This window comes from Gracilinanus agilis, chromosome 5 (genome assembly GCF_016433145.1).
Source record: "Gracilinanus agilis isolate LMUSP501 chromosome 5, AgileGrace, whole genome shotgun sequence".
Classification (NCBI taxonomy): domain Eukaryota; kingdom Metazoa; phylum Chordata; class Mammalia; order Didelphimorphia; family Didelphidae; genus Gracilinanus; species Gracilinanus agilis.
Window position 1 is genome coordinate 152,319,260 of NC_058134.1, and position 21,411 is coordinate 152,340,670.

Here is a 21,411-nt window from a genome sequence, read left to right on the forward strand (position 1 = left end):
AGCCATGGAGTATTTTTGTTTTTCACTTCCTTCATGAAAATTGTCACATTCTTTGTGTGTTTCATCTTCCTGCATACTTGATTGTAAAGATCAAGGCCTGGCTCTGTTCATCTTTTTCTTTAATTCCTCAGCTCATAGTACAGTGCCTTTCACATAGTGAGTTAACTCAATGAATATTTTTATTGCATTGAACTGGTTCAACTCAAGACAACCTTAAACTCCAATTGGAATGAAAGCCCTATAACACTTGTTGAGCATTAGTCCCTTTGCAATAGATTTGGTTAGGAAGAAATTAATCCTTGCCTTGGACAGTTTATCATCTGAAAGCATTGATCTACTACTAACCCACTGAGACAAACAGGGCTCTAAGCTTGAAAATGATTTTGAAAAGGAGGTGGGATGAGGAATTCCAGGCTTTCTTGCCTCTGTTCCTTCCTGGCCAGTATGAAAGAGAACATGGACCACTGAGCTGTACAACCCAGCAGTCAGCCTCCAGCTTCTCTCCTCTCCCCCCTTGGAGCCAAGGGCACAGAATGTTAACCCCTTGGGGAAAGCATCTTTCTGGAAGGAACCTATATTTCTGAGTGATACAACTGGATTTCTCTGTTCAAGGTGATAACCTATAAACATTCAGAAGTAAGCAAAGGATGTTGTAAGTGTGCTACTTCATAAAGGATAGATGATTTTATAAAGTGGAAGGAAAGAAGTGTTCTAAAAAGCCTTTAGAGCTGAAGTAAATGAATACACATAAAAACATTGTGTTGGTTGTTTTTTTTTTTAAACTACGCCCTCAAAGAGTTATAATAGACTTTAAAAATTCTCCCTCAACCACCTGACCACTGAATGGAGAAACTCAAATGGAAATTCTTTTTTTTTTTTCCTAGTAATGTCAGTTGAAATAGGTATCCATTTTTTACTTAACCTTTTTTTTTAAACCCTCACCTTCCATCTTAGAATCAATACAATGCATTCTAAGGCAGAAGAGCGGTAAAGGCTAGGCAATGGTGATTAAGTGACTTGCCAGGGTCACACAGCTAGGAAGTGTCTGCAGCCAAATTTGAACTAGGATCTCCTGTTTCTAGTCCTGGCTTTCAATCCACTGAGCCACTCAGCTGCTCCCTACCTACTTACCTTCATGAAAGATGTTTGAGCCCTAGGCTCTCAAGCATACTCAAAAATTCATGGTCCCCAAAAAATGGCTGATGGAAATCAATATTAGAAGGTACTTCAGTGGTCAATTTGTACAAAGCTGAGCAACAGTCACCTCTAAGATATTTCTTCATGTTAGGTTAACCAGTGTTTGCTTAAAGATCAAGACCTTCAGTGGTGAGTTCACTACTTCTCGAAGCAACAATTATTACTCACTGATTTCTCCTAATTCTACCCTCTAGGACCAAGTGAAAGAACTCACATCTCTCTTCCACATGACACCCTTTCAAGTCATTTCTATCCCTCTTATCTTCCTGCTACCTCTGCCCCCCAAATCTTGTCTTCTCCAGTCTAGATATCCTCAGTTCCTTCTACTGATACTGATATGATATAGTTTTACTTCTTCCTCCCCATACTAGTTGACTTTCTCTGAATCTGTTCCATATTATCAATGCCTTTCCTCAAATGATGTGGCCAGAAATTAAGTACAATAGTTTATTTTGTTTCCTTTTTCAAAGGTAACATCTTTCCTGCCTATAAACTGTAGTTTTGCTTTGCTGCTGGTGACTTGCTGTCAGTAAGACCTGAGCTCTGAGTGGTTTTTCCAGAAGTGCTTATGGATTTGCCCCCACTCATACCTTTTACCCATTCCCACCGTGTAACCAGTGACATGGATTTGCAAGCTGGCTGTCCTAGGTGGGGTGGGCTTTAGGGCCATGGAACATGGTTTTTCTCGGGGCCAGCTACAAGGATCAAAACCCCAGCAGTGACTTCATTAACACAGTCACCTAGCCAGCTGAGCTAAACTGGCACTAAGACAGGTTTTCAGAAGCTAAGCTTCAAGCTGTCTGAAGCAATTTAAAGGATTGTGCATAATGGAGGAGGTACCATGGCATCCTGGAAAGAGCACTACTAGCTCTGGAGTCAGAAGACCCAACCCTGATGCTTATTACTTGCACAGCTTTGGTCAAGTCATCCAATCTACTTGAACCTCAGCTTCCTCATATATAAAATGTGAGATGGACAGATGGCTTCTGGGGGCCTTCCCAACTTTAGAAATAGGATTCTAGTACCTACTATAGATAGAGCTTTGTACACAGTAGGCACTCAAAAGCATGTTGACCTTCTTAAAGCTAAGCCAGACATATTTCTGATGGTATATAACTATTTTCTAGGATTTGGGTGACATCAAGGCACAGCAGACAGGATAGTGGCTTAGAAGTTCCCTACCTAGTGTCTATGAACCTTTATAAAAAATATTTTGATATACTTCAATATAATTGGCTTTCTTTGTAATCCTATGCCTCTTGCTTGATGTATTTTAAAACATTATTCTGAGAAAGGATCATAGGTTTCACCAGATGGCCAAAGGGGTCCTTGACACAAAAAAGATAGAAGACCTGCTTTATAGTCAAAGGACCTGAATTCAAATTCAAACTCTTGCAAGTCCATGCTACCAGATCTGTTTGATCTTTGGCAGATCATTTAACCTTCTGGGCCTCTTTCCTCATCCAGACAATGAAGAGGTTGAACTGGATGGCCTGTGAGGTCTCATCCAGTTCTAAATCTGTGATCCCACCTTATACTCCATTGTGTCTGGTCTGTGTGAAAGGCAGTGCAGAATAGCGTATAATGGTGCTGGATACTGGACTTGGAAGCAGGAAGATCTAGGTTCAGATACTGCCTCAGCTACTTTCTGTGCAATGCTGATTTGCTTAGCTTCCCTGAGTTTGTTTCCTTGTCTGTAAAACAGTAGTACCTAATCATAATAGTAGTAGCTGACATTTAATGGTGGTTTAAGTTTTGCCAAGTGCTGTACAGATAGAATTGCATTTGGTCCTTGGAACAACTCTGTGAGGTAGGTGCTGGCTACCTCCAAAGACAGTTCTGGGGAGTAAAGAAGGATTGATTTGCCAGTCTCAAGTGCTACATGAATGTTAGCTAGCATCATTGTTATTACCATGATTATCATTTCTTTTCCTTTTGCCAGCCTTGTGGAACTAGTCATCATCAAAACATAGGAGTAGGAGGGACCAAGAGAGATCCCTGAGGTTCCCTCCCTGCCACAGAACCCTAGACAGATAGAAGTATGACCTCTTTGAGAAGATATCCTGAGAAGATTCCACTATAACAATTGATTCGCGTCTATTTATACAAATTATGTTTTCTAGTTCACCTCTAAAGAGAAACCTCTTTGGAGGGAGCACTGGTGTGCTTTTAACCATGTTTCCTCTAATGATGCTTCTTACCTGAGAGGGCTTCCACCCTGCTGTGTTTCCCATGAAGGATAGCCAAAGGGTGAGGGTAATACTAGTTGTGACTGAAGACCAGGAAGGACAATCCAGAACATTGTGGAGTCAACTTAGAAGTAAAGGAACCAGCAGCACCAACAGCCACTTAGAAGCATAGCATATTTCTCCTTTTGGCTAGTAGAGACAAATTCCTAAGTAGTTCTGAGCAGGGTGGTATAGGGACAGGGAAAAAAACATTTCAAAGAAACAGAGCAGAACCTAGCAGCTGTTTGTGAGAAGGAACATGGGCAAATCACAGGGACCTTGTGGTTTGGTGAAAACAAAGTATGTTGATTTGGTACGAAGAAATAATGGAAGTTTAGCCACAACAATTTTAATTGTGTTCTTGAAGTTTAGTCAGAATATAAGTAGGGTGAAACTGGAAGAGTGGATTAAAAAATATGCAACAAGAATAGCAACATAGGTCTTAGAGCTAGAATGGATTTTAGAGGTCAAATGGGCTTACCTACCCACTCCCAATTTTCCAGATAAGGAAGCAGAAGATGAAGTTACTTTTCCAGGTAATAAGTAGTAAAACTGGGATTTGAACCTACGTCTTTGAACTCTAAATTCAGTCCTCTTCTACTCAGCTTCAGACTAGAAGCTCCTAAGTGATAAGGGTCTTGCTGTCAGCTGTCACTTTGCACCACCTTATGACTTCCCTGTGACTGTTCCCCGATGTACTCAAAAAAGGTTAGTTAATTCCAGTGAATCTGTGTTATCTCCTCTTATCTGTAGTCAGGCTTGGAAAGGAGGGAAATGTTCCCAGAAATTCCCCCATAGTAAGAGGTTGCTCTACTCACTCTGAATTAGGTCACTGTGACCTGGATGAGTTTTGTTTATAGGTCCTTTGATTAATCCTATTGTGTTCATACTTTTAAACTCCACACAGAACTTTTCTTGGCCTGTATCAGGACACTTGGATTGACTGATGAGCATTCTTCAAGAAGGAAGAAAGTGATTAGCAAGAGGAAATAGAGTTCCTTCTTTCATGCCATTGCTTCCTAAGCCAGGACAATCCTTGCCATAAGTACAGTTTCAGAAGCCTTATCATGTCACAGCAAAGCAAGGTCCAGGCCAACAGTGTGCAACCTGACAGAGTAGTTACAAGCTCTTCCTCTGTCAGAAGTGAGTAAAACTTGTGATGTCAGGCCAGAAGCTACCGACCAGAGAGACTCGAGGTAGTAGGAGTAAAGATATTTTGGAGGGAGGGGAACCTAAGCAGAGCCCTAGAGCTATATCTGTTTGGAAGAGAGCCAGCACTGGCCACAGACAGGTAGAACTGGTACATCAATCAGGTCCATTTAGGACAGGAGGCTTAGGTGGTTAATTTGAAGAGTAGGTTAGAAATAGTCTAGATTCAACCTAGCTCAGCTCCATAGGGGATTGTTTTCAATCTGTCATCATTATTAAACTTAAAATTATTAAATAAAAATATGGTATTAAATTATATTAAAAATATCAACCTTCTCCCACCCAAAATAACCCCCCCAAAACTAAATGGATATCAAATAACTATCATTACAAATTTTGTTGTGATCTTTGTTAATGGAATTACATATTTGTAGAGATCTACGATCCTTGTATATGCCTGCCATCTCATGCTTTGCTTTTTTTCATATCCCAGTATGTCATATACACATTTCCATATCTTGATATAATCCAAATGCTTGTCTTTTAAAATAGCTGTATAGTATTGAATTGTGTTTATGTATTTGCTTAATCATTTTCCTATTTGGGGAAATCTGGGTTATTTCCAAATTTTTCAAACAGATAAGTAATGGTGCTTTATGGCCATCTTATTCAAAAATCAGGATTTCTTCTTTTAAGTGATTTTTTGGGGGGAATTTCCCCAGAGAGGAAGTTCAGGATCAGAGAGTATGAATGATTTTCTAACTCTTGTTAATTATTGCCAGATTGCTCTGTAAAAGGATTAACATAATTTATAGTGACACCAACATAGTATAATATGTGTGCCTGTTTCCCTAACAAGATTGGGAAGAAGACTGGGGTTTCTGTTGTTGTTGTTTTAAGTTTATAGTATGTCTAGCAAGCTAGGTGGGACATAGGTAAAAGGGAGGCCATTGGAAAAATTATCCCATTGCCAACATCAGAATGAATTTCCATAGCTAGGACAAGCTTTCAACACCTCTGATATAATTTCTTGTCATCCCAGTTAGTTTGTTGAGTCAGACAGAACTGAGTGAACAGAGAAATTAAGAAATCTTTGTCTTCCAGGTACATCAGGATCTGCCATTCTGATGCAAGTAACAGCTGTAGGATGAGGAACCAGAAATGTGGCCAAAGGGAGGAGCCTCAAAACTTCCATACAAGCAGCTGAGATCCTTACACCTTATGTGTGCTTTAGCAGGATGCCTTGAAATGTTCAGGAGTTAGCTACTTCCTAATTCTAAGATGGCCTATGTTGAAAATGTCTATCAATATGTTTTCCTAATTAGATTCCAGTAGTACCTTTTCTTCCAGGGAGATTATAAAAACATAGCTCTAAAGGTAGAAGAAAGCCCAGTGGCTATGTAGACCCACCCCCTTGTTTAATGGATAAAGAAGCTGAGGCTAAAAGAGGTTGAAATGTCTTACCCGAGGTCACATAGGTAGTAAGCATTTGAGGTAAGATTTGAGCCCAGGTCCTCTGTCTCCCAAACCTCTAGGGGACATGCCAGCAGTCATAACTACTACATTTCCCTCCTCTAGAAACTCAGCTTTGCAGTCCTGGACCATTATCTACCATTACCAGAAGATGGAGAAACAGGAAGATAAATCATTTCCATGGGGGAGAACAGATTGAGGACTCCTGCCTCCTGGTCCAATTCTTGCTCTGATCACTGGGGCCACAACTTCCTTTGGTTCTACTCTAGACCCCCGGCAGTAGAACTTCTGTCTCTCTTGCTTAAGTTTTTTCTCTCTTGGCTCTCTGCAATGTAAGAATTTAGCAGAATCTTATTGGAGTCAAGCAAGACAAGCAGCTGTGTGAGAGTGGGCTGGCTAAGGTGTGAGAACAGCATCCGCCGGCGTGACTCAGAGGCAGCTTTCCTGAACTGACATCACAAACACACACACCACACACACACACACACACACACACGCACACGCACACGCACACAAGCACACCCCTCTAGATTTTCTGTATATGCTCATTTTTCCCTGGAAAAGGAGTTTTTTAGGGTTTCTTTCACTATTGTGCTGGGTTGAGTACTTTCTAGGCACAATCAATTGGAGGGCAGATAGCTTGCCACCTGTGTCTTGAAGCATGACAAAAGCCAAATGTCATCTCCACTAACAGGCAAAGCTCCCCACACAGATGGTTCAATTCTAGGAAAGGAGATTCCTTCCCAGCCTAGCCGCCTCTAGCAGGGGCAGTCGGCCTCCTTGGTACTTGGTTTTTAAAAGAAGAAAAGCTTTGCTTTTGTCTATCACCTGCGCAGACATCCTTTGGCTCTGAATAGCTCCCTGGAGCTGCTTGCCTTTCTAGTCCCTTTGTTTCAGTTTCTATTCCCAGGCTTCAGTGCTTTAGGCTCTCAGAGCAATGGTTTCAGTTTTCCGAAAACTGGAAATGGAAAAGTGGCCACATTTCACCCATTGAAGTGCTTTTGACTTTTACTTTGTGTGGAAGGGAAGGTGTCAAGTGACTGAGTGAGGAGCCCCTAGATAAGCAGCAGCCCCCTGCCCTTTGTTCAGAGCCTCAGAGTTAATCATTTTCAGAACCCAAGATAGTTCTTCCCTTGCTCTATAGATTTAATGGGATCTCATTTTCTTTTCTTCTTCTTTCCTACCTTCCTTCTTTCTTCCTTTAAAAAAAATCTGTTTACCCACAGACAAAATAGCTTCTTTCTTAATTTCATTAATTCGGGGAAGTTGCATTTTTGTATTAAAGTGAAGCCTGGGCACTCGACTCTAATAATTAAATTGCAAGAATACCACCAGACATATTTCAGTGGGAAATTCTAACTACATAACTTCTTAATAAAAACTGTGAGACAAGCACATTAAGATTAATATGGGAACTGAGCAGTACTAGGAGAAAGGTTTATATGGTTAAAGACAAAAAAAAAACTTTGAAAGACCATAGAAATGTCATTTTGTGACCTTAACATGATTTCAGAAGACTCATAATAAAGCTTGCTATCCATCTCCTAAAAAAGAGGTGATGGACTCAGGGTACACATTGGCCAGTAAGGGAATTTGTTCTGCTTGACTATACATATTTTCATAAGGGTTTTGCTTTTATTTCTTTTTCAATAGGTAAGGGAAATGGGAAGAAGAGAAAGCAGATTTTCATTAATTGAAAAAATAAAATTTAATTTTAAAAAAGACAAACAGCTTTAAAAGAATTAAGAATTGACCAACCACAGTTCCACAGGACTGATTAAGAAGTATGCTACCCACCTTCTGACATAGAGGTGAGGAACTCAGGGTGCAGTGTGAGACATATTTTTTGGAGTTGGTGAATGTGGAATTTTTTTCTTGCTTATCACAAAGGTTTTTTTGTGTTTTTTTTTCCTGATGGGGACAATTAACAATTTTTATTGAAAAGATTAAATTTTAAAGATTGATATAGTAAAAAGATTTTAATAAGTAATGCCTTCTCAAATAACATTTTCAGTGCTTTCTAGGAAAGGAACTAGGTGACTCGGGATAGAGAGCCAGGCCTAGAGATGAGAGGTCCTGGGTTCAAATATGATCTCAGACACTTCCTAGCTCTATGACCCTAGGCAAGTCACTTAACTCCAGTTGCCTAGCCCTTACCATTCTGCCTTGGAACTGATACTTAGTATTGATTCTAAGACAGAAGGTAAGGTTTTGTGGTTTTTTTTTAATACTAAATAAGACATTGTGGGTTCTCCTCACTTAGTCCAGCACTTAGCACAGTGCCAACCATGTAATAGGCACTTAATAAATACTTTATGACTTGATTAAATCCAAACTTCAGATCCTTCCACAGTAGAACTCATATGTCCTGTATGTTTTGTATACTAATCATTGCATCATAATTGATTTGTGTCTGCTTATTAAGTGGTTTATATTCGATTACTTTAAATACCTTAGACTGTAGAAGTGAGGTCCCATTAAAGATCTAATATGATGCCTTAGATGGTCTGGGTTCAAATCTTGACTCTGATGCTTATTACCTCTGAGATCTTGGGCATATCATTTAATTTTCCTGAGTCTAAGGTTCCTCATCTGCCAAACAAGGGAGTGGGACTAGCTGTCCTCTTGGGCCCCTTACAGCTCTGGATCTATGATTCTTAAAATCCCTTTCAATCATATTCTGGAAAATTATGCCAGCATAGCCCAAAGATCAAGCCCTACCATGTTAGAGCAGCTTCAGGTACAGACCCAGTGACAGATTTCTCTTTCACCCAAGAAATAGCCTTGCTAAGTTAAGAGAGTTCATCCCCAAGATAGCCATAGGGAGGCTGAGGAATTCTTTTGGCCATAGGCACCCTCAAGGACCTTCTTCTCCACTGAAGCAAGATTGTCATCTTTTTCTATTATGGAAGAAATGAGAGACTCTCGAGATACTGACATGAAAGGCTCACAAAGCAGAATCAGTGACCAAGTACCTAAGTGCTTGGCATTTTCTAAAGAAATTTAGTGTCATGTGTGGCACTCTCCAAGACTCTAGTTACATTGTCCCTCAGTCATCCTGTTATAATATACTTATAACATAAATGGCCTTCATATGATATGAGGTTTTTTTTTCTGGGAAAGGCACTGTAGAGGAAAAGATATAAGTAGCATCTGTTTTATTCGTGGAAAAGTGGTCTAATATAGAATCGTGTTCCTGGTGCCCAATATTTTAATAGAAACAACCACAAATGTAGTATTTAATCCACTATAAATGACCTAACCATATAGTATAAAGCTTTCCAAAATTTTTAAAAACAGGGCACATAGTAACCAATGATCTAATCTTAGATTTAACATGGCATAGTTGGCCTCTGAGTTCCCTTTCCAGCTCCAGATCTCTGATCCTTATGATTCCTATAGACTAGTTTCCTCTGCCAGCAGAGTCTACTTTATAATCATGGCCTCATTTTTACTGAAACCAATCAGAAAGCAAAGTAACCCTTTCATCCAAGTCATAAAATTCAGAAGAGAATCTCTTGGAAGGAAGCCTTAAGAAGTTTCTTTAAGGATATCATTTATGACTTTTTGAGTCACTAATGCAAAGATGTCTGTTTTGTTCCTGTTTATCACCAAGACTGTCCCTGTAGCATTAAAGATCAAATTATGAGTCATTTTGCTACCTCCTGCTACACAGTCTCTCTGCTTCCTTGAACTGCCTTCTTAGCAGTTTGCTTCTTCTTACACCTTGATATAACTGCCATTAAAATGCATGAACCAACCCTTATTTGGAACTGAATTTTTCATCCTTTGATCCATCACCACTTGTTGCTCAGTGTCAAAAAAGCCAACGCAAAGGTACATAGTGCTGTTTGATCTAAATCCACAGAAATCAAGGGTCTTTCCATTTTAGCCACAAATACTGCATATTTCTTTATAATAATAGATTGCAAGTGTCACTAGAGCCTGGCTTTTTCCTTTAATTGTCTTCTTTTCAAGAACTGAATGTGATATGTGTCTATAAAGTAATGAGGCTTATTTTTTCAAAAAAACAAATCTCATAATATACATCTAAATGAGCTCTTGTCTTTCAAAGTGGGACCCTTGGGAAAAGAGACACTTACTCAGATGCTACTACCACTGCCCAAAACAATTGGAATTCTTCTTTGGCATTTGCCTTCAGAGTCAATTTATTGACTACACAAGAAAAGTGGCCAATGTTTAGGTGATCCCTTGGCCCTCTTGCTTTTTCTAAGGCCTTTTCCACCCCTTTTATCCCTCTACCGAATCCTGGTCATTTAATTCACCTATTCTCTCCCTCTCCCTCCCTTCCTCCTCTCTGCCAGTTTGTTGGTAGGAGAGGTGGTGCAGAACTGGCAAGGGAGGGGGCTGTGGAGCTAGGCTAAGGCAGGGAAAGCCTTATAAGAAGCCAGCAGACAGGCTGATTGAAATTCATTTGTGTGCTGCCTGCCTCCTACTAGCGCTGTCAGCTGATAACATGAGTGTGATTGGCTACAACCTTGGAAATCGAGCACTACTTATAGAGGATAAAAGCTATAAATACCAAAGATTTAATAGTATGGGTTGAAGCTTAGTCTGAATAATTCAGAATGGGAAAGATTTCAGTCAAAAATAGTTAGAGTCCTTAAGCAACTTATTTCCTTCCCTTAGGCAGTAGTTAGCCTTTACTTTAACTGCCCTCTTAATAGACAAAATGGTCAGATATTTGTTTTATAGTTGTACATGAGATCTTCTTGGATAGAGAATACTAATAACATTTTATATGGAGGTATACATATTTTGGTGCCCTCTGAGCCAGTGATTTATTTAGCAAAAAGAATTCCTGGTAAGGAAGCTCTCTTCACATCTGTAGCCATTTTGCAATGTTTTTGTCTAAGAGAGTTGCCTGGGGCACTACACAGCCAGGATGTACCACAGGTACCAAGCATGGTCTTTCTGATTCTAGGCTAGCCATCTATCTGTCCCTTACCTATTGGTCCTGCTACTAAAGGAGACTGAGACAGAGACAGACAGACATATTTCTCCTTTCCTAGATTCTCCAGATGCTTCCTAGTTGCTGTTCTTTAAAACATCCTAGTGTATTAAATGATGAATATTACTTTCTCTGCTTTTTTGGTTGGGAAAATGGAGGCAGGAAAGAATGACCTAAGAAGGTCAGATAGTAATGTAGGAGTGAGAGCAGTGCTTCAGGTTTCTGACTTCCTGTCCTCTGGTGACTTCACTAAGCTCGACTCCTTCATCTCTTCATTATTCTACTGATTGGAGAGTAATGGATTGTCGGCAGATGAAGCCTGACCCCTTCTTGAATGATGCTTATGCAGAGATTGAGGAAGTTGGCCCCTTCCTTGCTTGTGGATGTGGTTGTTTCAAGCTAGAAGGTCAGAATTCTGCCTGCCTGATTTTAGGTTTTGGTTATTTGAAGCCATTTATAGGCTTAAAAGTAAAAAGAGAATCATAATGCTTTCTGTCATTTGCCCTCTTCCCTTTCTCCTTACCACAGTCTGATACATTTCTTATCTATCTTTCTTATCTAGTAACATTCATCTTTTTTATCTCCCCCTCCCCAATTAGTAATACTCTCGGATAAATATTCTGCCAGAAATCTTCATGGCAATATCTCTTGGTAGGTAGTAGACAGGCTTACAAAAAATCAAAGCTTTGCAGAGCCTCTGATTTGGACTCTTCTTTCCTGAAGACACATCTCTTTGCCCTACAGCTTCTTTGTCATCCAGTGGGTAGGACCTAAATAGAAGACTGACTGGTTCTCCATGAGTAGACTGCTCATCCACATCATGGCATAGGCATGATTCTGAACGTCGATGGACAAACACTTTGATTCATTTCATGACCTAGGGGCTTAGTCATTTACCTTCTCTCACTCCATCTGCACACTGGAGCCCAGGACCACTTGGCTCCCTTGGCCTCAGAATCATGCTGCAAGGCTGACTAGACATCCATCTTTGTGCTCATGATCTCTCTGGTGGTGCTGTTATCTCTAATCAACAGATATTCCACTGACAAGAGCAAGAAAGGATGAAAACAGGTTTGGTTCTGTTTCAACTGTTTTGAACAATATGTTTGAAACTGAGAGATTCTGTCTCTCCGGTGTCAGTCTGTACACAAAGTAAACATCCAAATGTGAAAGAGAGTTCCTGGTTTTCAGCTCCCAGTCATCCTTCCCCTGGAGCTATAGGCTGAAGATCTTATCCCCCTTTTAAGTGGTTTTCCTGTTGACTAGTGTGGCTAAGCAGAATCCAAAACATTGGTCTATTAGAAATAGGCCCTCCAGCAATTGGAAAGAAAACCTGGAGCTTTGCAGAAAAGGTAAAAGAAAAGCCAACCCTTGGACGAAGCTTTTAGACTCTCCTCATGTTATATGAATATCTCCTTTAAGCCCAAGGGCACATTCTTAGGGGCCAGTGGTATTTCCAGACAGTTCTTAAAGGGGTCTTGGTATTCTAAGACCATTGTAATTCAGGAGACTTCTGTTTGATTCTGGTGTGAGCTCTCCTAGTCAGTTAAACCTTCTAGGCTTCAATTGCCTCCCCTGTAAAATAAGAATAATATTTGCTCTTTCTACTTCTTTTACATAGGGGTATTATGAAGATCAATTGAGTTAATGGATATCAAAGCTCTTTTAAAAGTATGAAGATCTCTGAATCTAAGCAGTGATGCGCTGGTAAATGTTTAAAAACCAGCTCTCTAAAAAAAAATGTATGCACACTTAAATTTAATCTGAATTTTCTCCATCACTTTCTTAAATCTAGGAAATCAATAAAACAGTAATAATTGAAGCCCTAATTTCTAGCATTTGCTAATTTCCAAGGTATAAATGCTCATCCTGAAAATTTAATAATAGCTCCTTTGAACTGACTACAGCACACCCTGAATATAAGGCAAAATGATATTTATAGGAAATGAGGTCCCTTCTTCCCTCTTGTGTTCCCCACCCATATACTTGTGGAATTTGGTTATAATGGAGGTGACTGACATCAACCAACTAGAAAAGGAAATAAGCATTAACCGCTTTCTAAAAGAGGTACTGTGAACAGAATAGTATAAAGTTCACACATAACAGATTTAGAACTTGAAGGGAATTTAAATGGCGTCTAGTTCATCTTCCTCATTTTACATATGAAAAAAATTGAGGCCTAACTTCACATGGGTAGAAAATGGCAGTCAGAATTCAAACCCAGGTCCTCTGACTCCAATTCTAGCATTCTTATATACAGTTTCCCCCTCTCTGGTAGACTGTTTCTTCCAGTCTTCTACACCCCTCCTATCCCATGCTTAAAATTATATTTGGGAAAAGGACAAAAATAGCTCTAACTTCTAGATACTTCTTCCACCTAGGTTCTTTAGGGCAGTGGTTCCCAAACTTTGGGTATACCAGGTCAAATTTTTTTCTAATAAAACTAAGGGATTTGCCTATTAAAATAGTCCTCCCTTTTCCAGCTACATATCTGTGTGAGGCTGGATTTTCTTCATATAGTTCAACCAAAACACGTAGCATCAGATTGAATAAAGAATTAGATATGAGAATACAACTATCTTCTGTTGAGCCAGAAATTAAATCAATTTGCAGAACTATATAAAGCAATGCCACTATTCTCACTAATTTTTTTTATTTTGTAAAAAAGTTATTTTCATTAAAATGTTATTTATGTTAACATGTAATAGGTTTTTTACTGTTATTTTAAATAAATTAATAACTATTTTAAAAATGTGTTCCTTTTATTTCTAATATGATAAATATCAATAGATATAAACCTTATGAACACTGTTCAAGGTCTTTAGTAATTGTTAATTGTGTAAAGGATTTTGTGAGACCAAAAAGTTTGAGAGCCTCTGATTCAGAGTAACTTTTTTATTCTGTACTCTCATAAAACTCAATTTTTTTGAGCCCATCCTCCCACTTAGAACCTCAGTTAATATAATACCACATGTGCAGATCATTAGGGGTTGCAAATTGCTTTATGCCGAAAACTGAGAATGGGAGAGTTTAGTGACTTCTTTGGGGTCACAGAAGCAGTAAGTTTATGTGATTGAATTCAAACTCAGACCTTCCTGACTCCTATCACAGCACTCAATCCACTGTATCACCCAGCTTCTTCAATTAGTTCTGGAAATTCCAATGTGGTTATTCTTGGCCAAAGCCTAATAGAATACCTCAGTAAGGGATACTCCAATTTGAGACCTGAGGTTATGGGTGACAAGACCAATGCTTCCATCTTTTCAGAAATACCTATTATTTACTGGTAACAGAGTTCTCTCAAGATACATTATCACTGGCAGCTGTAATTACCCCAAGAAAAACCCAGGAAAATTTCCCTATCCTAATGTCATTGTTCTATCATCTGACTGAACTGACAGCATTTTCGATCTTTCTAAAGAATCTACCTTGTATTACAGTTTTTTGTGTATATATCTTATCTCCCTCTACTAGACCATAAAGTATTTCATAGGATATCTACCTCCCTATTGTAATATGTAACTGGAATAGGTAAGGGATTAGAAGGGGAGACACAGGTACAGCTGGGGTTAAATTAATCCCTCAACTGGATTGGGAAGGTAACAAACTATCACACTTAGCTGGGGAATAACAAGATAACAGAAAACAAACAGAGGAAAACAGTTTAACTCAATAGTGGGTTCTTGTAGTCTGGGAAGGAGAAATCAAGGAAGTATATATAAAAAGATTTTAATAGTTAAGCAAGGGCAGGAAAGGGAGGTAAGAGGAATCAAGTGTCATTTAAGTCTATGGCTTAACTGCCAGGGAATGTTGGAATGGGAAAATGGCTACCCTGTCACTAACTATAAGCAGCCAGCTTAGGGCAGGGCTGATTAGGCAGGGTAAATGGGTATCTCACGGAGCAGTCCACTGGATGTTTTCTAGATGTATTATGTCCCAGGAAACTCCAGGTATACAGCAAAGTAATCCACTAGGAGTTAGGGAGAATAGGATTTTCTATGGATGTCCACCAGCCCAGAAAACTCCTATCTCAACCTAATAACTCCTTGGTCTTGCTTGAAGGTCTTACAGTAAAATCCAAAGTAAAGCTCCACAGTTCAAGATCGCAATACCAATCCACAGACTCTCCAGTCAATTACCAAAACATCAACTCCACAACTCACTCCCCAAAAGCAAAACTGCCAGCTTTCAGTCACTGTGTGCACAAGCCTCTCCCACCATTCCAGTTTTGGAATTTTCAGCTCCTGCCAGTTTTAGCCTGGTCTGCTTTTTCTAACATAATAAATCCTAATCTACAATTTTCCAATAACACTATGTATGTTCTGCACATACCAAGCTTGCACTTAGTAAATGTCTGTTGAATGAACACTGGTAAAGTCCCAGCAGATTAAGAAACCCAGGGAACAAAATTTACTTCCTTGACCTTCAGTTTAGGAATGATTTGGGCATGGCCAGATGTAGCCCTCTGGAAAGTACTGTCATTTCTGTCGAAAGTATGTGCTGATGTTATTGTCAGTTCTTTCTATTCCTGGGCTGGGCTTTGGGGAAAAGGAAGGCTTTCTTTTGACACTCAGTACTTCCTACCACTGCCCAAAACAAAGCATGCTGTGGCCTCTATTATTTTCCAGAAATATATTACTCAATTGTTTTAAAATAAACTTTATTGGTATCTTTTGTTTTCACATCATTTGTTTCACATTTCCTTCTATTTTAATGATTCCAAATTGCTATCTAAAATGGTTGTAGTAATTCACACTCCCACCAACAAAATATTCTGGTGCCTGTCTTTCCCCATTCCCTCCAGCTTTTATCCCCTTGCCAGTTTGTTGGGTATGAGGTGAAAGCTTGGGCTGGTTTTATTTTTATTTCTCTTATTATTAATTATTTGGAGCATTCTTTCACATTTTATGATTCTTCTTTTAAGAACTGCTTGTTCATAGCCATTGACTACTTATCTATTGGGTTATTTGCCACTAATTCTTTTTTTTTAATTCTTACTTTCCATCTTAGAATCAATACTCTTTATTGATTCCAAGGCAGAGGAGAGGTAAGGGCGAGACAGTGGGGGTTAAGTGACTTGCCCAGAGTCAAACACCCAGGAAGTATCTGAGGTCAGGTTTGAACCCAGGATCTCCTGTCTTTAGGCCTGGCTCTTAATCTATTGAGCCACCCAGCCACCCCATCACTAATTCTTTTTTCTATTCTGTCACTAATTCTTAATGTCTCACCTGTGAAACTTCTAAAGCTAGATCATTGATGCCTGGCCTAACCTAAGCTTCCAACATTAGAGGTGATATACTACTCAGTTCTTAATGAGCCTTTTATCCAATGGCCTGTCATCCCAGACCTCCTTACCTCCAGCTCACTGCTTTTTCATTGGCCAAAGAGGAAAAAAGGCAGAATTCTTGCCAGGGGAACTTCTCTGCCAGGGACCCACCAACCACCTGAACAAGTGGCTAACTTTTTATGAGCCCAGCTTGAGAGGGTTGCTTCCTGGGCATGACACTGGGAATTCTCCTCCAGAAAAAGCTCCTACTGTAGCCAAGGGAGGCATCTCAGCCCTTTGGTATATCATCAACAAACTGGGTTTATTTTTTGTTAAGCAGTGTGGAGGGCTGGGGTGAGGCATTTATGAAGATTTTGAAAGAGTCTTTCCTGTATTATGAGCAACTCAGCTTTGTAGACTTTTTTAAAAATCACAAGCCACTCATAAAGCTGACCTGTGCAATGTTCTGAACATATGTGGAGATATGCAGATTGCTTTGAGGAATGGTAATAACTGATTTCCTAGATGTTTTCCCCACTTGAAAGTATTTACAGCAAATTGGTTGCTTCCTTTAAGAGAAAGGCACCATTACACAGTAGAAAGAATGCTGTATCCAGAGTCAAAGAACCTGAGTTCAAATCCAGGCTCTGGCACATATTACATTACATGTGTGACCTTGGGCAAGTTACCCTCCTTGGTCTTCCATTTCCTCACCTGTAAGCTACAATGATTGGATTCAAGGACCTCCAAGGAACCTTCCACCTTGAAGTTTGGGATTCCATGCCCCAGAGCTCTGCCTGGTTCCTCACCCCTGGCACGTGAAAAAAATCTATTCAGAAGAATCACTAACCCTCTGGCCTTTAGGATCAGTTATTAAAGAATACAGATGCTCAGCTGCCCTGTTATACCTGAGCTCCTGATATGAATTCTGAGGTACAAAACCAATGGGAAAATCCCCACATAACAGCTTTCTCTAGTAGAGTAGACAGTCTTGGTTCTGAGATCAGAACACCTGGATTTAAGCTCCTAATTCTGTCATTTATTTATTGTGTGACCTTAAGGATGTCATTTCAACTTTCTGAGCTTCAATTACCCATTGATAAAATGAGGATACGACCTTTATTACTTTACTTCCGTGATGTGATGAGTAACGTCCCATGAAGTGTGAAACACTATGAATGTGAGCTGCTTTTAGTAGTTGGGGTACTTTACCAAACCCTGGACAAGGGAAAGGCTCTTTTACAGAAAGGTGCATCCAAAGCAAGAGGCAGCAAGCTGTGGAGGCATGGAGGGCTGGGGAACAAACACAGGCTTGCTGTAGGGCCCTAGGTAAGAGACTTAACCTCTTTGAGTTACAGAGCAGGCGCAGGATCCAAATTGATAGAGGGAATCTCTTATTGGGAGTTCCCTACACCAATAATGTCACAGATTTGGTCTCCAAAAAAATCTGAAATGAAGGTAGAAACACTATTAGTGTTCAGCTTCCTCTTAGGCCAGGAAAAAGTCCTCATGGGTGCACCATTCAGAAAACCTCATCGACAGTACTCTAGAATGAGAAGTGCTCTCCACTTCCACGGGCAAAATGAGGCCTCCTTTAAACAAAATGATCACTCTGAGAATTGAAGAGCTGGGTTATGACAAACTGCTTCCCCTTTCATAAAAACCATTAGGTTTCTTTTCATTGTTTTTGAAAATTTGCCTTTAAAGCACTGCCAACAAGATGATATGCCAAAATAGAAAGAACTGCTCTTTTTAAAAAAAAAAAACATTCTTTTTTTTCCATTTCCCCACAGATATGCACTTATTTGGCCACTGTCCAGCACATGATGACTTCTATCTCGTAGTATGCAATTTCTGCAATCAGGTAGTCAAGCCACAGGTTTTCCAGTCTCACTGCGGTAAGTGGAATTTCCATCCCTGGTGGATATGTTTATATCTCTGGTTCTGAACAGACTGGCTTCTTTATTTTTTTCTGAAAGAAGCAGCTACTACCTGGCTCTACCATTTTCCAGAGTGGCTGGTGGTGGGGACATTCATCCTCCCATACCTCTGCTCTCAGGGAAAGTGATTATTCTAGGAACTGCAAGTCTTCTGTTGAATCTCTTGGTCTCGCCTTTACAAATGAAGACAAACCTGGGCCTTGTTAGGGAGACCAGGACCCAAATTGAAACAGCTCAGATTTAGCCCAGTTTTGTGTCCTCTGATGGAGAATACAAGGAAAAGGAAGGCTGTGCCTTCAGGGCTCACCCAAGACAGATCTGTGTTTTAAATGGAACCCAGAGGAAAGGACCAAAAGCAGAGAATCTCAGTAAGTTTGCATGGAAGAAGTTTGAAACAAAGGACAGCCCATCTGGTGAAGGTGAATGGTTATTCTCAAGAAACTTTTCTGTGTTAAAACCAAGTTCAGGCATCTGTCCCTTTTCAGGCATCTCCCTCATTAAAGATTACAAAATTGCTTGGGAATTTCTTTCTCCTAGCTCTTTAACTTTTCTTTCATTATAATTAATAATGTAAATATGATTGATTTTTTTTTTTTAGTCTCATTGTATGCAGAGTACTACTTACTGTTTTGCAGATACAATGGGAAGGGCTAATGTGGTCCCTTCAATGTGCCCTTAACTGGCTTTGTGACCTTGAGAAGTCACTTAAATTCTCTTTCATTGTGGTTCATTCGTTTCAGTTGTGTCTGACTCTCAGTGGCTCCATTTGGGGTTTTCTTGGCAAAGATAGTAGAGCAGTTTGCTTTTTTCTTCTCCAGCTCATTTTATAGTTGAGGAAACTGAGGCAAACAGGGTGAAGTGACTTGCCCAGGGTCACATAGGTAGTAAGTGTCTGAGACCAGATTTGAACTCAGGATGATGAGTCTTTCTGACTCCAGGCCAACACTCTACCCAATGCGCCACTTAGCTGCCCTCTTTCATTCTCCAGGGGCCAACTTTTCTTCATCTTTCAAATGGTGCAGGGTTGAGTAGATCAGAAGGACAGCTCCTTCCTGATCCTCCAAAGACCTATGATTTCCTAAATTTAGTCACTCCTATTGCCAAAGCTAGTGGCAGTCCTACTCTAGATTAATTGGTGGTCTTTCAAAATTGCTACATCTAATTTGATGGGGAGCCTCTCTAAATCTAGCCAAGCTGATTGTGGCAAATACGTATTATGTTGCAGGTCTGTATCTAAAACCCCTCTAGTTAAGTAACATCGACCAAAATGGGTGTTCTTCCTTTAAGAACCGAGAATCACTTCCGTGCCAGAAGGTACAAGTAGCTGCCCATCATCAGACACTTAGGTCACCAGATGGCAAATTATTCTGGCCACAGCGCTAAGCCCAGGCATCCACAGCCCTGTGTGTCTTACATAGTGTAGGCAATTACCAAATCCCTATTGTTATTGCCTTCCACTCATATATAAAAGGGTTATGATCTGTATTAATGAAAGGAATACCTAAATCAATTAAATCATAAAACCCTAATGCATTAAAGTACTTAAGCACATAAATTTTAACAGTACTTAAAGTATTTAAATTCAGGAATGAGCTCATTCAAGATTGTAGTAGCCTCTAGGAAATTTTATTCCAAGTCTTTTATAACATAATAATATATTCACAATATAAGGAAGATCTTAATTTATAGAAAGTAGTTAATGGTATTAGGGGAAAAGCAATAGGGACAAATAGCAAGCATGCCCCATTGGAGTCAGAGTACATTGGATTGGGAATCAAGAGATCTATATTCGAATCTTGGGTCTGCCACTCACCACCTGCATGGCTTTGTGTAAGTCAGAGCCTCTTTATATGTGAAATGAAGAGTTTCTGCTAGACCAGTAATCAAACTGGGGGACAGGGGGCTGTCTGTGGCCTTAACTCAGATGTGTGTGGATTGAACCTTGTGGAGCTATAGATTGATCCCAAAAGAGTCTGGTCACCCACAGGAGCTGCTCCAAAGGTGCTGCTGAGAAAATGTGGCTCCTCCTATCACCCTAAGGCTTTGTCAGGGACTCTTGCAGGACAGAGGCTGCTCAGGGTCAGTGCCTGGTGAATAATTTTAGTAAGAGTGAGCCATGCAAGATGAGCAGGCTTAGAGGAATTGTGGTCATCTATCATCTGCATCTCATGAGCTTTTCCCCAGTCCTGTCAAGGATGCCACCATCCTTCTATTCAATGAGTTTTGCCACCCAGCTGTCATCTTCTACTCTACCTTCCCCTCGCTCCACATTCTCCAACCAGATGCCAAATCGGTTCTCCCTCCACATTTGTCACATCTATCTAGCACCCAAGGTCAGCCCCAATTCCCTTCCCTCTCTGCAGTCCATCCATGCAGCTGCAGAAGTGATTCCCTTAAAGCACATAAAAAATTGTGATCATTTACTTACTCAGTAAACTCCTTTTCATCTTTATCTCACACTTTTTTATTTCTATTTTTATATATTTTATAAAATGTAATTATTAGTATACTAGTGCATGGATATAAATTATAAATAAATATACAAATATTAGGGGTGCTTTTTTTTTGCTGATAGGGATGCATGACCAAAAAATTTGTAATCCACTGGACAAGATAAGCTCTCAGGTCCCTTTCAGTTCTAACAGCCTATTTTATGGCAAAGTGAACATAGAAGGAACAGCCAGGAACCCTATGGGTTATCTTGTTCAGTTCTGGCACAGCAGGTGACCCAAGCTCCTGATGCAGAAAGAATAGTTCATTTCCTCTCTTCTCTGGAGCAAACTGCATTGAAAGGTAACTCATTAAATACTAATTGTACCCAAGTGTTGGCTAATATAGTGCCTTGTGCATAGTAGGCCTTTAGTAAATGTCTGTTGAAGTGAATTAAATTGACTTTAAAGGGGAAAAAAAGAAACTTAGGCAGAGGCAACATTCAGGTCTAGAAACAATGATCACCCTAAAGTCAAGAGTCATTCACTAAACTGGATATATCAATAGTGTCATTTACCTGGGAAGCAGGAAAAGTTATGAAGTCCTCATACCTAAGTGCTCTTTGACTGATTACTATTCAGTTCAGCCCTACTTAGCAAGATCAAAAAAAGTATGGTGTCTCTTCAAAGCTTTTATTGTAGCTAGGTATTACTTCTCTAGGGTCTTGCCTATCAAAGAGTCACCAAAAAAATCAGA

The 21,411-nt window shown here is 39.8% G+C and overlaps 1 protein-coding gene across 4 annotated transcripts in view; it reads left to right on the forward strand.

Annotated features, from left to right (window-relative positions):
- Positions 1 to 21,411, forward strand: part of ATXN7L1 (ataxin 7 like 1) — a 278,870-nt gene that overhangs the window by 74,962 nt on the left and 182,497 nt on the right. For all 4 annotated transcript variants that reach the window (XM_044678663.1, XM_044678662.1, XM_044678665.1 and 1 more), the window contains exon 3: positions 18,079 to 18,183. In XM_044678663.1, coding sequence (XP_044534598.1) covers positions 18,079 to 18,183 — 105 coding nt within the window. The remainder of the gene's footprint in view (positions 1 to 18,078; positions 18,184 to 21,411) is intronic.